At 33.1% G+C, this 22,211-nt stretch overlaps 1 protein-coding gene across 1 annotated transcript in view; it reads left to right on the top strand.

The window, feature by feature from the left end:
* Positions 1 to 22,211, top strand: part of LOC138700238 (succinate dehydrogenase [ubiquinone] flavoprotein subunit, mitochondrial-like) — a 33,658-nt gene that overhangs the window by 1,847 nt on the left and 9,600 nt on the right. Inside the window, exons 3-6 of the mRNA XM_069826715.1 lie at positions 6,475 to 6,793; positions 14,376 to 14,662; positions 16,746 to 16,884; positions 16,996 to 17,164. Of these exons, the coding sequence (XP_069682816.1) occupies positions 6,475 to 6,793; positions 14,376 to 14,662; positions 16,746 to 16,884; positions 16,996 to 17,164 (914 nt within the window). The remainder of the gene's footprint in view (positions 1 to 6,474; positions 6,794 to 14,375; positions 14,663 to 16,745; positions 16,885 to 16,995; positions 17,165 to 22,211) is intronic.

Genomic DNA, 22,211 nt, shown 5'->3' with positions numbered 1-22,211 from the left:
ATAGGAATAAAGCAAGACATGCACACTTACATATATATCGGTATATACATTGGCATAGGCCTACTATCTACCTACCTACCCACCCACATACATACATACATACATACATACATACATACAGAGAGCTGCAATTTTCAACACCTAAAGAATGTGAGAAAGTTTCTCATTAGAAATACTTTGCTATCACCACAAAACTCTAGGGTAGGCCTGCTGTGCCAAAGATAAGATTTTCACTTAGTGGCAGGGCTTATGTAGCTAAACTTTGTTGGTAAATTTGTGGACAGTATCACTTGATGAAATATAAGAACACAAAGTTAGTTACTGAATATTCAAACGAGACTACAAAATTCTACGCACTTGTGCATTATTATTATTATTATTATTATTATTATTATTATTATTATTATTATTATTAAGCTTACTTGTAGGCTATGGAATTTTCATTATTTTTATTTTCAAGTGCCTACATGTTATTCATTGCAAACTATTGTAGCACCTGATGGCTAACGAAATAGTATTATTGTTTGTGCATTTCGAACTGGCGGCTCAAGGTCAAGCAATGGACTGCATTTACCACGTGTGCTTACCCCATTCCTGGACCATTCTCCTCAATTAAAGTCAGCTGAAACAGCCGAATTACCAGTGCTTCAGTTCACAGTTTTCAGTTCAGTGATTAGTGCGTGGTTTGTACGTGTTCTTGAGCCGCCAGTTCGAAATGCACAGATAACAGCTGATGTACCACTACTTTCGCAGTACCTAACATAGTCCTAAGAAATATAGTACGGTAACTCACACTATGGTTAAATTAATTAATTACTACACTCAATCATATCGTGATTATTTTATTTGATTTTCAGAGACTGGAAGTTTAGGCATTATGAATCATTAAAATAGGCAGGCAAAAGGCATCAAATAGCTAAAATAGACAGGCAAAAAGGCATTATAAATAGCTAAAATATGCAATAAAAGGCAATTACAAAAACCTTGCACTAGATCCATTCATTTGCTAGATTAGGCCTACACTATTCAATAACTCGATCGTCATATTTTAAAGAAATTTAAAGTTTTAAACAAAATGCTAGTGTTGTACTTGACACAAAAATGAAAGTGTTTTTGAAAGGCCTATGTATTGCAATGCCTTATTCGTTACACACGACAACCAAATGCTTTTTTAAGTTCTCTCGGGTCATGTTGAGTCTCCTGTCAGATAACACATATTTCATATGAGAAAATGACCTCTCAACTTCGACAGAAGTTATTGGAGCAAATCTAAAACATAGCGTCATTGTAGGATCCATTTCAACTGCAATAGAATTGTCATCTTGTAGAATTTTTGAAATGGTTTTCTAAGTTTATCAAGATCACAATTTTTCGAAAGCACATTTTTACACTTTTCCCTAACTAATGAATCCCGTTTCCCTGGTAACATAATTAGGCCTACCAAAATTTAAATCAAATTTCCTCACTCCGCAGAAAATAGACATGTGGCTTTTCTACAAATGTTTACAAAGAAATTCAATTATACCGCATATATTTTGCCTTAAAAGAATGAAATAACTGACTATTACCAAGAAGTGAGATGAACTTTTAGGTTTAGACCAATGTTAGTCAAAATTTAGCATAAACAAAAGTCACTGTTGTAGTCTCTGGATAGCAAGCAGGAGTTCTTAGTATGTTAGCCTGTGCTCGGGCTTTGATTATAATATTTTTTGGGGTGATTATGTGGTCGAGTTTCGTCCGAGGTAAATGCCCTGTAATGCCCTCTCTTGGTTAGTCTTGTTAAAATATTATCTCACTGTCAGTTTCACCGATACTGGGCAACTGCGCTTTTGATATAGTTACTAAGTAGTCGATAAAACAAAAAACAAAAAAAATATATATATATATATATATATATCGACAAAGCTACAATATAAGCATTGTTTATATTTCATTGTCTAATATCTGTTAAATCTCTCGATAATTCCTATACAACAAAACCGGAGATGATATCTAATGATGATTTCAAATAGGCACAAATCAAAGTGATTGAATGTTAAAAGTGTAACAAATGATTTAATTCGAGAAAGTGTTGTGTCGTATTTGGACGAAACTGAACTGGAAGACATAAATGTGTGTGATTTTTTAATAATATGAAAACATGAGGAAGAATGTATTAGTTTTGAACTGTGTATTCACATGACCAATCCTCGAGACAATAGAAACATTGTGATTTTTTAATATCCAAATATACACACATATATAAGCAAACAAACTCTGTAAAACGTCAGTGTAACTTTCTCTATTTTTGTAAGACTATTAGAAAAAGTGCAAGTTATGAGAAAGTTACTTCGGTATTATTAGTTACTTTACTTTTATATAGTACCTATACTTAAATGAAGTAAAATACATACTTACCTTGAGTTAGTATGTTGTTTGCGTTTATTATTTGAGCCGTTCAGAGCAGAAGTGGTGTAAGTCAAGAATGGTTAATGAGGGTTAAAGTAAACATTTTGTAAAATATAGCGCAAAGTAGCAATTAATATTCCATTTATTTAAACTATTATTAGTCAGTGGATAGCAAGATATGAATTGCTACTTTGCGCTGTATTTTCCAGAATTTTTACTTCAAAACTCATTACCAAATTTTGACTTACACCACTTTTGCTCTGAACGGCTCATTTCTATGTTGTTTTATTTAATCATATTTGAATCTATGTTTGCTTAATAAGTGTGCTTGATTAATCATTTTCCGCCCGATGTTGTCATGGAGTATTCAAATCGATTTGAATACGCTTACTGTATTATGACCCTCCAACCCCGATCCTACGTAGTTTTCATGCAATTTTCTATACGTATTGAAAACGATTTTAATACCGTAGCTGAAGTTTCGTAAGTAATAATGTTGTTTAACATGGTATGAACATGTTGATCATTTTGTAGGGCTATGCTATAAACAACGTTCCGTTTTCTAAATGAGATAATATTCTGGCTGTTAATGTAGAATGATAGGCCTAATAATGGCTTTTTAGGAAAATACAAAATATTAGGCCAATGTCTTATAACACAAATGGCAGATCAAACATGACGATGGTTTATGCACTTTGCGTATTGAAATAGTTTTGAATACGATACGCTTTTTCATGCAACTCGATCCGTGTTGAATACGATCCGATCCCACGTTTTAGGTATATCGACCTTGAGAGACATCGTTTTGAACAAGTATATTTTTTATTCACTTTTCATCCGAGAGAACTATTCAGTTACGATAAAAAAAACACTTCAAATGATATAATTGTTGCATTAGGCTTATACCTAAATGGTGAGAAATCTTCACTGAACACCAGTGGCGCCAACTTACATGGGCTCTTGGGGCCTGAGCCCACCCAATAATTCGTGTTATTATTATAATTATATTTTATGAGATTTATTTAGGCTAACTTACAACTCAAGTATGTGAGCCCACCCAGTATTTTCCAAAAGTTGCCGCCACTGCTGAACACCAATATAGAAAACAAGGAAGACCCAAAATTACATGAAACATTTTACTTAAACTCTTACATGGGAAACACAATAGGATAGGTGAAAATACGAAGCTGAGTCAAAAAGTAACCTTAATATATTAAATAAAAAATCAGACTCGCATAGTAGATCATAAAACAAACACACACACACACACACACACACAGGGTGTTTAAGAAAAATGTGTCGCATATTTTTTACAGGAGATAGCATTGGTCGAAACTAGAAAAAAAAGTTGCTAGAAACATGTGTCTGGAAACAAATATCTGTTGAGATATGGTCATGCTGTATTGTGGCCTACGATACCCACCTGTCTGTTACGTAGACACTATAGAAGGTGCTCTATGTGGTTACTACGCATTGTTACGTATGCTTCAGCCCTTCTTCTCAGTGAAATGTTATGTTTTTTATTTAACGACGCTCGCAACTGCAGAGGTTATATCAGCGTCGCCGGATGTGCCGGAATTTTGTCCCTCAGGAGTTCTTTTACATGCCAATAAATCTACTGGCATGAGCCTGTCGCATTTAAGCACACTTAAATGCCATCGACCTAGCCCGGGATGGAACTCGCAACCTTGGGCATAGAAGGCCAGCGCTATACCAATTCGCCAACCAGGTCGACTTCTCAGTGAATGACGAACTCTTGCAACCACACCTGTCTGTTGTCGAATTTGCTCACATGCATTAGATACACGCTCCTGTAATGTTTGTACGTTGTCGATGGGTGTGGCATGCACCAATGTCTTTAAATGTCCCACAGTTAGAAATCCAAAGGTCTGGTGATCGGGGAAGCCATGCTACTGGACCTCCTCGACTAATACATCACCATTAAACCTCCGGATTAGGTATTGTCGCATGAGATATAGAAAATGGGGTGGTGTCCTGTCGTGCATAAACAGAAAAACAACCTACACCACTGAATACTGTACTAACACAGGTAAAATGATAGACTCCATAGTGTCCTGGACTTTTGTTTACTACTACATTGTTTGTTTACTTCTGTTGAGGGATGCTCATTGTCTGTTTACTTCTGTTGAGGGATGCTATCCACTCTCAAAATATGCAATACTGTTTTGTGTTTTTTAACGAGTGACGATCATACGCAACAATACAGAATGGCCCGTATCTCAACAGATATTTGTTTCCTGACACATGTTTGAAGGAACTTTTTTTTCTAGTTTCGATCTATGATACCTCTTGTAAAAATATGCGACACTTTTTTAAACATTCTCTCTCTCTCTCTCTCTCTCTATATATATATATATATATATATATATATATATATAAAATCTGTATAACAGAAACACTTGCATTGAATGTAGTGGGGACTATGTTGAAAAGTGATGAAGTGTTTATAGTCTTATTGTACATATTCAATTAATAAAACAATTATTAAGGTTACTTTTTGACTCTCCCTCGTATATTACAGTGTAGGAAGATAAGGTCTTGATCCGGTTTAGAATTGGGTTTTGTTTCTGACTTCAGTTTGAGTTTTCAAGGAAAGTACTGATAGTGCAAAAGTTTTAGATTTATTAGAACACACCTTCATCAGTTACAGTACTGGTAATGGTTTTAAATCAGCTGTATTCACACAATCGAAATTAAAATGGTAACATATTTTACATTTGCCTCATTTTACTTTCCACCTCTCATTTAATACGTTCTGGCACCAAGAGCAAACGTTTAGCCTATTACTGATTATTCGCCTATTGACTACTTAGTGTACATACTGAAGATGAATATTCAGTTTTTACGTATTTTGTGATCTAACAAAGCGTATTTTAATAGTATATTATACAACGTCGTACACAAGTGGAGGTTTATTACCGAGTGGGTCAAGTCAGATCACGACTGGAGGGAATGATCTAAGATTCACGAGTTAATGAAGTTACTTTTATACGAATTGTGTACAATACTTTATCTACGTAAATCTGTTATATCAGTGAAGAATTTTATTCTTTGACCACCTCTGTTGTAGGGGTCAGCATGCTGATCTCTTTCGCAGAGGACCCGGGTTCGATTCCCGGTCGGGTTGAATTTCCTGGTTGAGGTTTTTCAGGGTTTTTCCTCAACCGTAAGGCAAATGCCAGGAAATTCGGGCCACAACATCCCTGAATATCACCGGCCTCATTCATCACCGAAATCAAATCATAACAATACGGTACATATAAAGTCGCCATCTAGTTCACAACAATAGTACACAGGCCTTCGGATTTCAACCAAAAGATTAACTCGCGGTATGACCAAAGATGTTAAAGCGAGAATAAAATAAATAACAGCGAGGAAAAAAAAATTGTTTATGATTCATGACGTCAGCTATATTGTTGCTATGATAATAATTGTTATAAAATGCTTCATAATACATTACTAAGTAAAATAACATAGCAACGTGTTTTCCATTTATTTAACAATAAAGGCAAACTTTTGCAGCACAAAAGTGTCAAATATTGGCCTACTTTTGCAACGAAAGTAGATAAATATTATTTACTCGTATATCGTGATAAAGTGTTATTAATGTTTCCCGTACCATGACAAATGTTTATCTTAACAATGAAGTTTCGAATTATAGTATATTCGTCCGTAGTGTTTTATCTGATGTTAATTACTTCTTGTATCATAGGATTTATAAGAGGTTATTTTACTGTTCAAATTAACAATGTAAGCCTACTCTTTACTAAAGATAGATTACCGGTACCTAATTTCATCAAAACAACATATTATATACAGGTAACAATAATAGACATTGTTATCATTTGCAGAAGGATGTAAATAAGTTTGCGTTAACATGATCGGAAGTTACTTTATTAACTTACTTTAGTTTATTTTGTTTTAAATGAATTATTCTGTACTGAATTTGGGATACTCCTTACCCATAATTTGATGATCGTCTGTAAGAGTAAGTGATATCAATTTCTGGGTGTTGTAGGCCTAGTGATTGAAAAGTGTTGTCTAATTCGTAACTTTATTTTTAAGATATCGCGAGACTATGCAGTAGTGGACCATACTTACGATGCTGTGGTGGTTGGTGCTGGTGGGGCAGGGCTTCGGGCAGCCTTTGGTCTTGTTGCAGAAGGATTCAAGACGGCTGTTATTACGAAATTATTTCCCACTCGATCACACACTGTTGCTGCCCAGGGTGGTATAAATGCTGCTCTCGGCAATATGGAACAAGATAACTGGCAGTGGCACATGTACGACACAGTGAAAGGTTCTGATTGGCTTGGAGATCAAGATGCCATCCATTATATGACGAGGGAAGCACCGAAAGCTGTGGTTGAGCTAGAAAATTATGGTAAGTAGATTACCGTCATTTTGTTGTTAAACGGTTGTGAAATCAAATGGGATAATAAAGTCAGCATAAGCATTATCCAGGATAGACAAAACTGCAACATTTTCAGAAGCTAGCCTCTTTTTTTTTCAGAAGCTAGCTTGCTCACACATGCAGTAAGAAAGTCATTCAAGCTAAGATAAAAATATATTTACTGAAATATAAGAAACCGCATTAAATATTTATGCAATGCAAATACATGCTCTCAGAGATGCCTTGTGCTCTTCACTGAAGCTATACAGGGTGGTAATGAAATAACCCTGCAGATTTTCAGAGCAAATGGCTCATGTTGTATGTAATAAAAAAAGTGCCAAACCATAGGCCTATGAAGAGTTTAGGAGAAAAACCTGTTAAGTCACGTTGTACTGTTTTTATAGGCGAGTAAGTTAAAAGTTTCAAGACCATTATATTGTATTGCCTTTGGATTATCATTCTTCAAATTTCTTTGGACTAATGAAGTGTTATGTGCAGTTAAACTACACATACCTGCACTACCTGAGCTATTATATGACATCTAAAACAGAACATTTTTTTTCGGGGTTTTCCCTCAACCCAATATGAGCAAATGCTGGGTAACTTTCGGTGCTGGACCCCGGACTCATTTCACCAGCATTATTACCTTCATATCATTCAGACGCTAAATAACCTAAGATGTTGATAAAGCGTTGTAAAATAACCTACTAAAAAAAAAACAGAAAATCGATAATTTTGGACTTGTCAAGTTTTTCCCCTGTGATCTTCATATTGGTGGAAAGTTCAGTTTTCTCGAAAAAAAAAAAGTTTTTTTCCCAAATGTTTAACACCCTCTTATTTGGTAACTATTGCGAGTAGGATCGTGACTTTTGTCCATATCAATAAAAAATCTTATAAAGAATCGTTTATCCCTCTGGCATATTTCAATAGCATGGACAGTTTTCGTGTAAATTTAATTTAAAAACTACTAATTTCAAGCCACTGAATGTTGTGAATAGATTGCAACGTTGTACCGGGAGAGGGAGGCTCACGTACAGAGACAGACCTCAGTTTGTTGACCTCTTACATCTTTACTAGAAGAAAGATTACTGTGTTAGCGGCAATGTTGCTGGGCTGCTGAAACTTCCAACTTAATTTTCTAATTAACCATACATTTAATTACAAAACGTAATACAGGTTTTCCGTTCATTTAAATGTACCCTATCACCCCTTTCAGTCTGCAGGGTTATTTCACTTCCACCCTATATAGTGACAATTATCTTGAGATGCTCAAGAAATATAACAATATTAATCTAAAAAGCACAGTCGAACTTCTTCCCTACAACCGATTTTGTTAACATTATATAGCCTATTAGTTGTAGCAGCATAAAAAAATCGAAGTCTTTGAACTCTATAAAAAAAATCCAGGCATCATAAACATTTTTACACATGACGACCTGGTGCCTGGTATTTGTCCATCCCTGCCATAACCTTTAACAGAATGATGTAACTTATGTCAAGTGTTATTCAGACCAGAAATGTTATTAAAACGAAGCAGAAACTATATCATAGAGACAGGAATCTTTCAAGACTTTCAAATTTGCAAAGAATTACAAAATATAACACTAACGAAATCCTCATTAGTATCAGCTCTTGTAAATAACTCCCAAATTGAAGACATCATGCTTTCAGACCTGAAACCGGACAAACTTAATACCAGAAGATATGAAGATTAAGATCCCAGATCTATTAGTATTTGACAGATGTAGAAATTGTACTCAATAAAATCTCAGTGATTTCAATTACTGTATATTCATGAGCAAGATATCTATTCTTTTATAATTACGTTAATATTGTAATTGTATATTCAGTGGTGGCTATTGCTTCAAAATTTTGATCGTTTACTTTCTTACTACAAAATACTAGGCCTACTATGCTACAGTCTTAAAAATTTGCAAAAACTCACCTATTTATATAGAAAACTTGGTCGAGTTTTCGTGTTTTTAGAGCAATCCTGGAGATGCTGGAGGTCAGCAACACTGTACTTTGTCCACGTCTCTTCTCCTCCGAACAAAACACGAGGAAAATGGAACAAAGATTTCTTTTTTCACACCCACATAACCACTGAAACTTCTCGTATACACCAGAATTGAATTTTCTGTTGAATGTCCTGGTTTTGGTTTTCATGCACTGCGAAATTTTAAGGTACAAAGTCGATCTATCAAGACCTTAATCTCACACTTCTCTTCTAAGTTGCGTGATGAAAATGGATGTTCTATTAAAGACTGAATTGTATTCATCTTAACTAGTGTCTATTTAATATAGTATAACAACGCATATATACTGGCACAAATAGCACTATTAATTTATAAAAACAACTTCTAATTTCTTACATGTCACTCCATGCTCTCAACCAACTCGACTCAAGTAACTGCAGTGGAAATAGAAAGCAAAAACATCATAAAATACAAGCTCGTCCTCTAAGAAAAACTTGTTTTCGTGCCCAACTGCATTTGCAGAGCGGACATGTTCTGTTCTGTCTCTCTGATTCATTCATTACCACTCATCAGTAGCTCTGAGAGCTACTGCCATGTTTTTCCATTTTTCAAAGCTCGTTTACCTCCCTGTTCGTTTATCAACAACTTAAAATCCACACTGGACAACACCCCTCTCATCCGCTCACCCCAAAGAGATACCCAAGATCAAATCAGTCTTCATAAGAAGCACTTACTGTGGCAAGTCAATGATGAGGCTTCTACAAACGATTCTAGTTGGATGAGAAACTTACTACAGCTGATCATATCAATCATGTACTTAGATCATGGTAATTTAACTTTTATTTTAAACCAAATATCCGTAAATTTTTTCAGGTGTAGTGCAGACTTGCTACAACCTTAAGGAGCCGCACCTGTGTATATTTATAATGCATACTTCAATAAATTTTTGTGCGTGTTTCCCTTCTTATTTTCAGTATTGGTTTTTTGTGGTTCATTTGAGCTCTAAAGAAATTAACCTATGTAGATAGTGTGCCTAGAATTTAAAAAAAGATGCGCAGAAAATACTGAGGAATTTCTAACGTTTTGTAGGAAATGTGAAAGAAATGTCGTAAAGAATAGTTTGTGTAATCGTGTTTATCTTATCTCTTTAATTGGCTAATGGATATAAGAAATGAAAAGTAGACGCATTTGTTAGATATATAGAATTTTTATCGCAAAGTAAATATTTACAATTTTCTTGTCATATGTTTGATTGATTCATATGAAATAGCCATTTTAGACTTACTTTTCTCGCAAATTCTTCCTCTCAGTACCGGTGCTAATACTTCAGAAATGGCCACTCACTTTTTGAGAGTTATCAGTGTCAAGTGACTATTGAATTTTCAGCCTAGCAATACACTATTGTCCAAATATTGAAATAGCATTCTCAAGAACTGCACAGATTTGTCGTGACATTTGTGTCAAATGCAGATAATAAAACTGATAGCTGTCAAATTTTGTGTGCATGGGTGAACCCTTATTTTTTTATGCTCGACCATGCCGAAATGTAGTAATTATATGCCTGGTAGCAGTCCTTTAATGCATATCATTAAAGTACACCTACTCATTAAAGTACAGGTGTTCAGCCAATGACAAGTCAGCTTTGTACCATTATGAAACCACAGCCAATGACAAGTCAGCTTTGTACCATTATAAAACCGCAAGTATCGATTATTCTCGGATATGCAATCGAAAGAAAATTAGCGAAAAGTCACAGAGGCTGGAAATCCAATACTGTTGCAGAAGGTTGCGTTCTGTTACTATAATAATTAGCGTTAATTGTAAATAATATTCAAATAAATTCAATTTGTCATCTCGTTTTTCAATGTCTATTTAATTTCAATGTTATATCAAAGTTAATATTTAGTTTACTCTGTAGGTTCTTATAGGCTATCAAGGTCAATGTGGACATCTGTTCCTCGGAAAAAAGCAATACTTTCGCGTCTGCGCACATCTCACAATTTACGAGGTATTGCTCAAGGTCAGTTAGATACAAATAAAATGAATAATTTCAAGTTAGAAATATGGTCGAGCATAAAAAGTCGTATGAAACTCGCCTATAATGGTAATTAAGAAGATCTTATGAAAATTATGAAACTCGCTTGTTCTCGTTTCATAAACATCCATACTCGCTTCTTAATTACTATTATTATATAATAATATACTTTAGTTTTTATTTATCTTTTCATTATATATCGATATTCTGTTGTGAACCATGTTTAGTGATCTTGATTGATTGGTTCACGTCGTTTTGACTTTTAAAACAAATTGGGATATATAGCCTACTTGGCGTAATTTGTGTAGTAACTAATGTGATATCTAAAATCTGTTCTGAAAGATTCGCTATTCAAAATACTTGTAGTTAATCCAGTTCGTTTATATTTTGTATGTATGTCATGAATGAATACTAGTACTTGAATATGGATGTGCATAGAAAAGCAAATACTGAAATATGCTATTAATGCGCAAAAATATATATATATTATAATTAATATATTAGCAGTAGGTTAAATGATGTCATAAAGAATTTATTCTCTGCTAAAGCAATTTATAATAAAAGTTACTGTTATATTTCTCTTGGTGAAATTTCTGTGTCTGTTGCTGAAGGATGTTTTGTACACTGGAAATGTTCTTTAGAAAGAACATTGCTGGAATAGAATGCATTAGGTCTGCCAAATTTGTGTAAGCATCAAGTCCTAATTCGATAACGACTTTTTTAATCATTAGGTTGTCTTCTGACTTAGTTGCCTCATGAGTGATGTCTATTGGTGTCACTTATGAGGTTCAAACCTGTCTTCGGGCTGTTGACTAAACAACAATAGGGCAGATTCACACACACTACTTATGACTAGAAACAACGTTTTCTTTTACTTTCATAATACCTGTATCCTGGTTGCTATTGGCACATCATTAGTCAGTACATTCATTCCAAAATGAATTCCTTAACACACATAAGTGTGATGTTTTTGTACCATTGTTATCGAAAGTAGAATAGTCATAGGAATCTTTTTATTCAGAGGATGAAACAAATGAGAGAATAGGTTGGATTGTTTTACAAGTTACTTTAACTGAGAGGAGATGTAAATAAGCTTCCGAATTATTTTTGTATATGTCAGTAACTGATCTCAGTGATTTTCATTACATTCACCGTGCGACCTGAACAACATTGGCTGAAAGACCTATGAAAAAATGTTTCAGACAAAAATTTAACTTAGACGATTTTCTATATTTTTCTTGCAGATAAAATTTTGTTGGTCCAAAAAACAAAAAAGTCCTTGCATACTGGAAATTTCAGTGCATGATATTTCGGATTTAAATTTACTTGTTCAGGTTTTTATATTTCATAATTATTTAAAGTGATTTATATGAAAAATAGTTATACCATTGAAATCAGCAGTCTTTCCGGATGCTAGTAATATAATTTGTATTGCAACATTTTTGGAGATGATGTCAGTAGCCTGGGAGAGAATAAACTGCCTCGTACTTCAAAATGATGTGTTCAATCGGACATTTCTACGCCAGCTACTAGATAACCTTGGCAACAGTGCAATTTTTCTGACCCGCCTGATTTAGTGGCTGCTAGTATACAGTTATAGTTGCGTTAGATATGCGTGATTTTCTGAAATGTATCTTATGTTGTGCTGCTACTGTAAGAAACTTCTTAATGGAAGAGAATTTCTGCAATATTATATTTTTAAATTATACTTTTTCATAAGGGATGATAAACTTGTTTTCACTCCATTATCAAAAATTTCTCTAAAATTCTCTAAGTTCCTTCCAGACTTCTTTTCAGATCTTTCATGTGTTATTTCTGCCCTTTCAAATTTAAGTCGTTTTGTTCCACAATACAGATCTAGTTTCACTGATATCAATAATTCTGTGTCAACTTCAGAATTACTTGTCATTTTGTGTTGTCTTGTCTTTTAGAGCAACTGGGCAACTAACAGCCAGTGCATCTGAAGATAAGAATGTTGTCACATACTTTACTGTATAGCCACTTGCCTCCAGTACTGGGTCTTCAGTAAGTGTGTATGGCTATACATGTTGATTTATTTATTGTTTATTGTTAGTAAAATAAATGTACAAAAATACAGTCTTAATTCTTCCCTGTATGAGTAAAAACTCGTGCTCAGGGAGTTATCTAAACACATACTTAACACAAAGAAAGATACCGGTAATTATTTGACACAAAGTGGGTCCAGGAAAAAAAAATATGTAGGAATAAATTAACTTTAAAAATACAATTTTAATTTTAACAATTTAACTCATACAAATACATATACATATTAAATCAATGGCTGACCATGATAATATCTTTGAAAAATATTGGAGTGCAAGAGGTCAAATGACTTTATTGTCAAACGCCTGGCATTAGAAAACAACACCAACATATTAAATCAGTATATATCTTTTAAAAATTAAATTTCTAACGCTATTTTTTGAAATTTCTGATACTAATATTTTTCAATTATTTTATTGTATAACCTTGGACCAAAGTAGGTACCATGGCTGAGAACTGTGGTTGTGAAACACTTCGGTTCCTCTAGTCGTATAAAATCGGATCTTTTAGTTCCATATTTATGATGATACAATTTGAATTTATTGCGATTTTTATGTATAAAGTTTAATAAGGCAATATAATAAATTTGTTTAATTTTCAAAACATTAAAATCAGTGAACAAAGCTCGGATGAACACATTGCCTGTTAATAATAATAATAATAATAATAATAATAATAATAATAATAATAATAATAACAATAATAATAATGGTTTATTTTAACTGGTAGAGTTAAGGCCATTCGGCCTTCTCTTCCACTCAGCCAGTATGATAGAAAATTACTACAATGCTGTGAATATAACATAATTAGTACAATACAATTCAAAGCAATACAATACTACAATACAAGACAATATAATACATAATTAATATAATACAATGACAATTCTTTTCATCTTCACAACACCAATAAAATAATTATGTAATAATAATAATAATAATAGTAATGATAGTCATACCTAAATTAAATTAAATTATTAAACTCGATCACAATTATAACTTCAATTTGACTGCACCCGTAAGAAATCGTTTAGCCTTTTCTTGAAAGTGGTTATTGTCTGGCAGCCCCTAATCTTCTGAGGTAGAGAATTTCATTCACGGGGGACTGAGACAGTAAAAGAGGATGAATAGTGGGATGTTCTATGGGCAGAAATTGCTAGGATTTGGCTCTCCTGTGACCTGGTGTTTAGATTATGATTGGAGGATAAGTAGTTAAAGCGGGAACGAAGATAATTTGGAGTAGAAGTGTGGAGAACTCGAAACATAAGAGACAGCGAATGAAGTGTTCTACGGTTACTAAGTTGCAGCCAGGATAAAGATTTGAACGAGGGTGTAATGTGGTTAATAGTGCTTGTCATTGTATCGACCTTCCTGAACTTCATCAGATTAACGCAGACATGTAGTTGAAGTTGTGAATATTGAAATTACTTCGTAAAAATTCTTATTTTATTCACAATTTATATGATGTGCCAAGCCACTAAATGTGATGCTCCTTTCAGGTATGCCTTTCAGTCGAACTTCTGATGGCAAAATCTATCAACGAGCATTTGGAGGTCAGTCATTGAAGTTTGGAAAAGGAGGACAGGCTCACAGATGTTGTTGTGTTGCTGATCGTACGGGTCATTCACTGTTACATACGTTGTATGGCCAATCGTTAAGATATGATTGCAACTATTTCGTTGAGTATTTTGCTCTTGATTTACTTATGGAGGGTGGTGAATGTCGTGGAGTTATTGCCTTATGTTTGGAAGATGGAAGCATCCACAGATTCCATGCAAAGAACACTGTGAGTATTATTTAGTGCACTTATTCATACTCATATTTTTAACTTTCATCCATCTTTCATAGTTCAGATTCTCATACTTCGTGTTTGACATTACTCTGCTTCCTTAGTTCTTTAATAGTCGCACATAAAATCTGTTCGAAATAAATTTCATTAAATTCTTAAAATAATTTACAGCATTCGGAAATATTAGTACATAGAATTACACAGTAAATTATTGTATGAATTACTCCAATCAAAAAGTCATCTAGTGGAAAATACAGAGAATATAAACATCCTGACTGAAACTTCAAGGAAGTAAAATCACACGAACATAACATAATTAATTTCCAGTATGTTATGTTGTGTAATGGGATTGGTATTCTAAGTGAATGGCACAAATATAGTAATTGAAGATATTATTGATACCTTTGTAGACTTAATATCTCTTTCTAGTCTCTTAGTTTCTTTGACAATCTCATACAAAACAGACATATACGTAAAAAGCTTAGAGAAACAAATTCTTCGAAGATTTATTTTGAATAGTTTAGTTAAAACATAACAAATAATACAGGAGAACAGAATAGGTAGTAAGAAATATTATATTTGGAGCATTATGAATATTTAAAAATAAGGTATTAGTCTATTTGGACACTTTTCTTTGTTCACAATGCACAATGCATGTGACTTGTATATTATACTTTATTTTACAGTTTGAAGTAATTATGTAAGTTATTTTTATTTGTTTATGCATTTTAATTATACTAATATTAATTTACATGTACGTTTATTTATATTTACTTTATTATTTAGTTAATGATATGGGATGGATTGTATATGCAGTGAAAATATATCAATAAATATAAGAGTAGTACAGTATATTGAAATGTTACTATACAGGATGTCCCATTTATCTTGTTCACGCAAAATAAATTTTTCCTCAAGTGCCAGATGAAAAATTGTTTCAAACAAAAGTTGTTTAAGTAGAATGAGGAATTAATACTCTGGGCATATCTTTCTTGTAAACTTGTTCATAAAGGAGATACGAGTAATGACTTCATTTCTTTAAATGGCAACCATGTACTTTTTACTCGAAAAATCATTTAACTTCTTAAAGGCCTGTTCAAAAATGTATCACAGTACGCCATTCTAATAGACAGAACATTGAGGAGCACAAAAAAAATATTAAATTCATATTGTACGTACTTACTGCAAGTTCGAAGTAAAATAGCACTTTGTAGCACTTTGGTACACCTATTAGTAAAACAGAACATTTACATGTTCTGCTCCAAATGGTAATCATTGGAATTAATCCATAAATACAATCTTTGAATGAATGACTCCATCGATCTTTCTAGTGTTGTCTGCTGAATGGATGTAAAAGCATGAGTAAAATGTTGCTGCACGTCCTCTGGTGTTGCTGAAAATTTAGATAGACAACATCCTTGAGAGCTCCCCAAAGAAAAAAGTTTAGTAGCATAAGATCACAAGGAGCAGCAGACAAACTAACTGGTCTACCACGTCCAATCCACCTACCAGGACATTTTCGATAAAGAACACAAAAGATTCTTAAGATGTTACTTGCTGGGCATCCATCATGCTAATGTCACAGAGCCATTCTGTTCCTCAAATGTATGGCCTCCGAAAGATCAGAAAAGATGATTGTTATGAATCTGGCATATTGTCTGCCATTTAGTTACCATTAGTAAAATTAAGCTAAATAATGGTATTGCAATACTACAAAGTGTCATTTTACTTCAGACTCGCAGTAAGTACATACACTATGAGTTCCATATTCTTTTGCTCCCCTCAGTGTTTTGGTTATTAGGATGGTACACTGTGATGTATTTTTGAACAGGCATTGAAGAGGTTAAATGATTCATTGAATAAAATGTACATGGTGTCATTTAAAGAAATAAAGTCATTGCTCGTATCTTTTTAATGAACAAGGTTATAAGAAAGATATGTCCATGGTATTAATTCCCCATTGTGCTTAAACAACTTTTGTTTGAAACGATTTTTCATTTGACATCTGAGAAAAAAATTATTTTGAGTGAGGAAGATAAATGGGACAACCTGTATATAGATTTTATCTTTATATTGATAGGTTTTAGCAACTGGAGGATATGGTCGTGCTTTCTTCTCATGCACTTCAGCTCACACGTCAACAGGTGATGGAACAGCGATGGTATCAAGAGCTGGCCTTCACAATGAAGACTTGGAATTTGTGCAGTTCCATCCAACAGGTGAGACTGTACTATTATGATCATATTATAATTACTGAAGCAGTTATTTTTCGTAAATATATTACTTGAAAGTATTTCAGCATGAAAGAGGTTTGCTGTGTAATGTTCCAGGTATTTATGGAGCTGGTTGTCTTATCACAGAAGGCTGTCGTGGAGAGGGAGGATATCTAATTAATAGTGAGGGTGAAAGGTTTATGGAACGGTATGCTCCAGTTGCAAAAGACTTGGCTTCTCGTGATGTTGTGTCAAGATCTATGACTATTGAAATCAGAGAGGGAAGGTAAGTTCCATAATTATTAGAAGTATCCTAATTTTAAAAATGTTTAGCTTCAGATTATGTTGTGTGTTGTATTAAGTTTATATTTTTACTGCTATTAAGTTAATGAATTAAATATAAGACAGCAGAATGTTTGACATTATCCCAAAGTCATAATGTTTCTGAAATATTTTCATTTCACTCGCAGAAGAATTTTTTATCATAAAATTCTAATATGACCATCAATTTGTTCTTAAATGATAATCTACACGTAAATAGATTGATCTCTTTCCTATGGCGATCTGCTCACTTAAGTTGGGTCTTGCAACTAGTGCTAAATAGACCACTGTGATCACCTGATAGCAAGTAGATACCGTACTAGGAAATTTAATGTTTCTTCTGGAATTAATGATCTTTTGTTTAGTCGTCTTCAATTATTTATAATTGTGTTATTTCTTTTTCTTTTCCTTCTCCATTTCTTTTTTTCATTATAATTGTGTACCTACCATTTACTCAAAAAAACAACAATTTTTTGGTAAGCTTTGTCTTCTAGGCAGCCTTCATTTGGAGGAAGCTGAATAGAATAAAATTCAAAATAATAACCTGTCTTCTAAATCCTGTACAGCATTCACGAAGAAATCTGCAATATGTTTTGTATTTCCTAAGCAATTGATTACTTTATTATATTTCTTTTATTTTCTATCCTTTTTCTTATTATTCTTAATATTCCTGAATGAAACCATTTCACATATGCAGAAATTTGAGCATTGTTTCGAATAATAAATTTGAAATAACTTATACAAGAATAGCTTGAACAGCTTTAATTTACACATTTCAGAATTAACATTACTAAATTAGCAACTAAATAAAATAATTGAAAACAGATTTCTTGGTGTTAAATTCTATTCTTTTGTGAATGAAACATTTGGTCTTTTACTTTTAGATAAACTTTATTTTTAACACTATTCTAACTTACGAATGGATTCTTTATTTATTTATTTGTCTGTCTGTCTGTTCTTATATGATTCTAGAGAGATACGTCCTTAGGTTTATTGCAGAATAATGTAAAAAAGAATACTCATATTATTTATTCTTTTATGCGACAGTGTGTTACAACAGCAAGATAATGCTACTATTTTTCTAATAGAAAAATTATTTTAATTGAGCTAAGCAATTGTGTCACTTATTTATTAGGAATTTCCATCAGAAATATGGACATATTTTTGTTTTCTTTACTTGATAAGAAAGTGTTAGAAGACAAATTAAATTATGCTTTCAGAGAAATACGTATATGTACTTATTCATTTATCTGTCTAAAATGTTATGATTGAGAGGTAAAATGATGAAATCTTTATATGTTCTATTCCTTAATTGGAAGTTATTGCACACTTAAATTTAACAGCACTCTATTAACATGCATAAGAATTTGTCAATTTAATGAAACATTTCATTGCGTCAGAGAGACAGTCTTGCATTTACCTTTAGGATATAGGGATTGTTACTGTTTTTCAAAAAAGTTTGAAAATACCCAAAATTTTGCATGTTCCAAAAATTGCTTATAAAAAAAGAATAATAATTCCTATAAAACTAAACTGCAGCAAACCAAGGTAGTACTTTGAATGAAGATAAGATTCGCTGGCTTTTTCATTTACTTTCTAGCATATACAGTAGTTCAACCAGATCCACAAACCATCCACGTTTCGATAAGTCTTTTATGTCTTCATTTTTCTCAAACTAAAGAACTTCTCTAATCAAATCAACATCGTTTATCTGATACAAACACACGGAAAATACATTAACTTCAGTAAATCTAAAATCCAAACATACACATACAAAATGCCAATACATAATTATTTTAAATCAAAATTGAACAATTAATATGCTGAATAGTGCACACTGCTACACCATATGAAAAAAAAAAAAAAAAGATCACTTGTTGCCAACTTCCACAGTTACATTTTCGTCAAACACTTTCAAGTGGTAAGTTGAAAAGTTTGGCTGAGAAATGAAAATCTCTACACTTAGGAAATGTATCATATTTAAGTTCCTTTCTCATGGCAGTTAATTGGTGAAGATCGTTATTCACACTAGCACTTACGTGTATGTTCAGTATCAGTGACATTGTGCACTTCAGTGGAGCTGAAAGGAACTGACTTGAGCTTAGTGGTTCTAGAAAACAGAATGAAACTAGAAAAACAGAGAGGACCGAAAGTTAAAGTGCCACTTCATTCACATCACCCGAAAAAACTGATACTAAGGGATTGGTTGTGAATTTTCAAATGGAATGAAGTCTGGAGAAGTGTAATTATATACAGTTTGTATGACACGTTTATGTAAAATGTGTTTTATTAGTTATTTTATGGCATATATACTAAGAAAGGAAGTATATGCCATGTCCATGTCACTGTTTACTAAACATTATGCTCATTTATGAAGTAGAGAACTGTTTTGCAGATAATGGTTTGCTGTAGTCAGTCTGACGACTTTGAGTCCATTTAGAATAAAGATAGTATTATCAAGTGTTTCCGATAAAGGGAGGTGTGTTATGCAACTTAAATTCCAGTTGTAGTAAAAGGAAAGTTCAATTGATATTTAACATTCTAGATTTCATGTTCTTAATATTACAGTATATGAAACTGAACTGCAGTAGTAATAAATTAGACAAAATCTGAATATGTGTACAACATTTCGTATTTAATTGTTTTAAATATGTAATGCAGATGATAATACTTTATGCTAATTTGATTGTATTTACTAAGTTAATTCCATGAATGGCTAAGTTTGTAACATTTTTTTTTCTGTTACGCATCTTCCTAGTTACGTTCATAAAGAATCTTTGCTCTTTAGCTTGACAGTATACGAACCTCCACCACATTTGTCTTCATCTTTCAAGCTTTGAGTCTTTAAAGTCCACTTTTTCATTGTTTATATTAATTATTTTCAGTCATTATTAAAAGTCCACTAATATTGAGGCTTTGACCATATGATGAGCATAATGCAAGGTTATTGCTTAAAACAGTACCAGACAAACAAGATTAGAAACAGTTACTGTCCCAGTAGGTGGAAGAAAAAGACGGTGAAGATGATGATGGTGATGTTTGTGATGGTGGTAGTAATAAAAGACATTACATCATATGTCAAATATTGTACTGTACATATTACACTTGATTAGCACTTTCAGGACATTTTGTCAACATTTTTCAGTCAGCAGACAATTCGGCAACACATTTTGTCAACAGTCACATGACTTGCATCTTTTTTTTTTATCTACAGTTACTTTGTCAACACTTTTTATGGCAATAACAGTTGGGCAACCGTACGTTTATGTGGATGATCTTATCCGAAAATTGAACGAGATTTTGTTAACTATGCATTTGTAATTGGAATTGTCGACAGCATTGCCAAATTATGTTATGGTCTAAATGCTGCACTTTTCTTTGCGAAAATAAAATGAGATTTGTAACAGTGGATTTGTAATAGGAATTTTCGACAATATTACAAACAATATTGTTGCCTAAATGCTGCACCTCTCTATCAAAAAAAAAAAAAAAAAAAGGACGAGATTTGTAATTGAAATTTTCAACAATATTATAAACTATATTGTTGCCTAAATGCTGCACCTCTCTATCCAAAAAAGGACGAGATTTGTAATTGGAATTTTCAACAATATTATAAACTATATTGTTGCCTAAATGCTGCACCTTTCTATCCAAAAAAGGACGAGATTTGTAATTGGAATTTTCAACAATATTATAAACTATATTGTTGCCTAAATGCTGCACCTCTCTATCCAAAAACAAACGAGACTTGTAACTATGAATATGTAGTTGGAATGTTCGACAATATTGACAAACTAAATTCTGCACCTTAACTATCCGAAAATTGAATGAGACTTGTAACTGTGGATTTGTAATATTGTAATTATTTATCGATAATATTACAAAATATATTGTTGCCTAAATGCTGCACTCTCTATCCGAAAATGAACGGGATTTATAATTGCAGTTATCAACAATACTGCCAAACTATATTGTTGCCTAAATGACAATGTAGACCAAATAAGTATTGGAGAGAAAACTGTTCACGAAAATGTAGTGTAGCCCAAATTTGTATATTGACAATATTACTGTGTTGATAAAATAAATTTGTAGACGAAAAGTCTGTTAGTGAAACCTTTCCACATCCTGATTAACATTGCATGTAAGAGACATTTTTTATTACAAGTCTTTTAGAAGTTGTTGTTTGTTGTTGTTTTCTAATGCCAGGCGTTTGACAATAAAGTCATTTGACCTCTTGCACTCCAATATTTTTCAAAGAGTTTTTTAGAAGTACAGGAGTATGAAAGTTTCAATTTTTATTGGTACAGGTACACATATAAAATTAATGTATATTTGGAATTAGTTTACTGAATCAAACATAAGTGGAAAATAGAAGTAGAACTATTCACCCACTTATAATTTCCAAAACAGTTAATTGAAACTGAAACAACTATTCCAAATTCAGGTGGACCTGTTGAATTTGGTGAAAACTTACTCTCTCTGTTTTGTTAGCAGTCATTTACAGTTAAATAAGAGTATAATCATCATCATCATCATCATAACCATTTCATGTATTAGACATAGGGGTCTCTTATGATCTCTATTCATCGCTTTTTCAGTCTTCCCAAGTTTCTTTGGCCTCTTGGAGTATAGCATAAGATCAGTTTTGGCAAGCGATTGGAGGGCATTCTGGCAACATGTTTCTTCCAGTTTTCTTTATTTGTTTGCCTTTTTGGTCCAGTGTTGTAACAGAATTAGCAGTTCAGTTGTATGATTGTAGAGACTTGGATGTAATTAAAATTCCCTAGGACAAGTTACAAGTATGTCGCTAAGTGGGCCAATGGTAGGGCTGCTACCTTACAGCCTTCTGAACGGTTACTATAAGGCATTTCCTCCTTATAAGTTGGAACAGTTATATTGCCGTGACTTGATCCCCAAAGCCTCTTTAGTATGAACATGCAGTACCACGAGAAGGTGAGGGTGGGATTAAGGTAGTAGAGGCTATGCATACAGGATGTCCCATTTATCTTGTG

This window comes from Periplaneta americana, chromosome 5 (assembly GCF_040183065.1).
Source record: "Periplaneta americana isolate PAMFEO1 chromosome 5, P.americana_PAMFEO1_priV1, whole genome shotgun sequence".
NCBI lineage: Eukaryota > Metazoa > Arthropoda > Insecta > Blattodea > Blattidae > Periplaneta > Periplaneta americana.
Note: the sequence above shows the minus strand (reverse complement) of the source record. Positions and strands in the feature narration are given on the sequence as shown.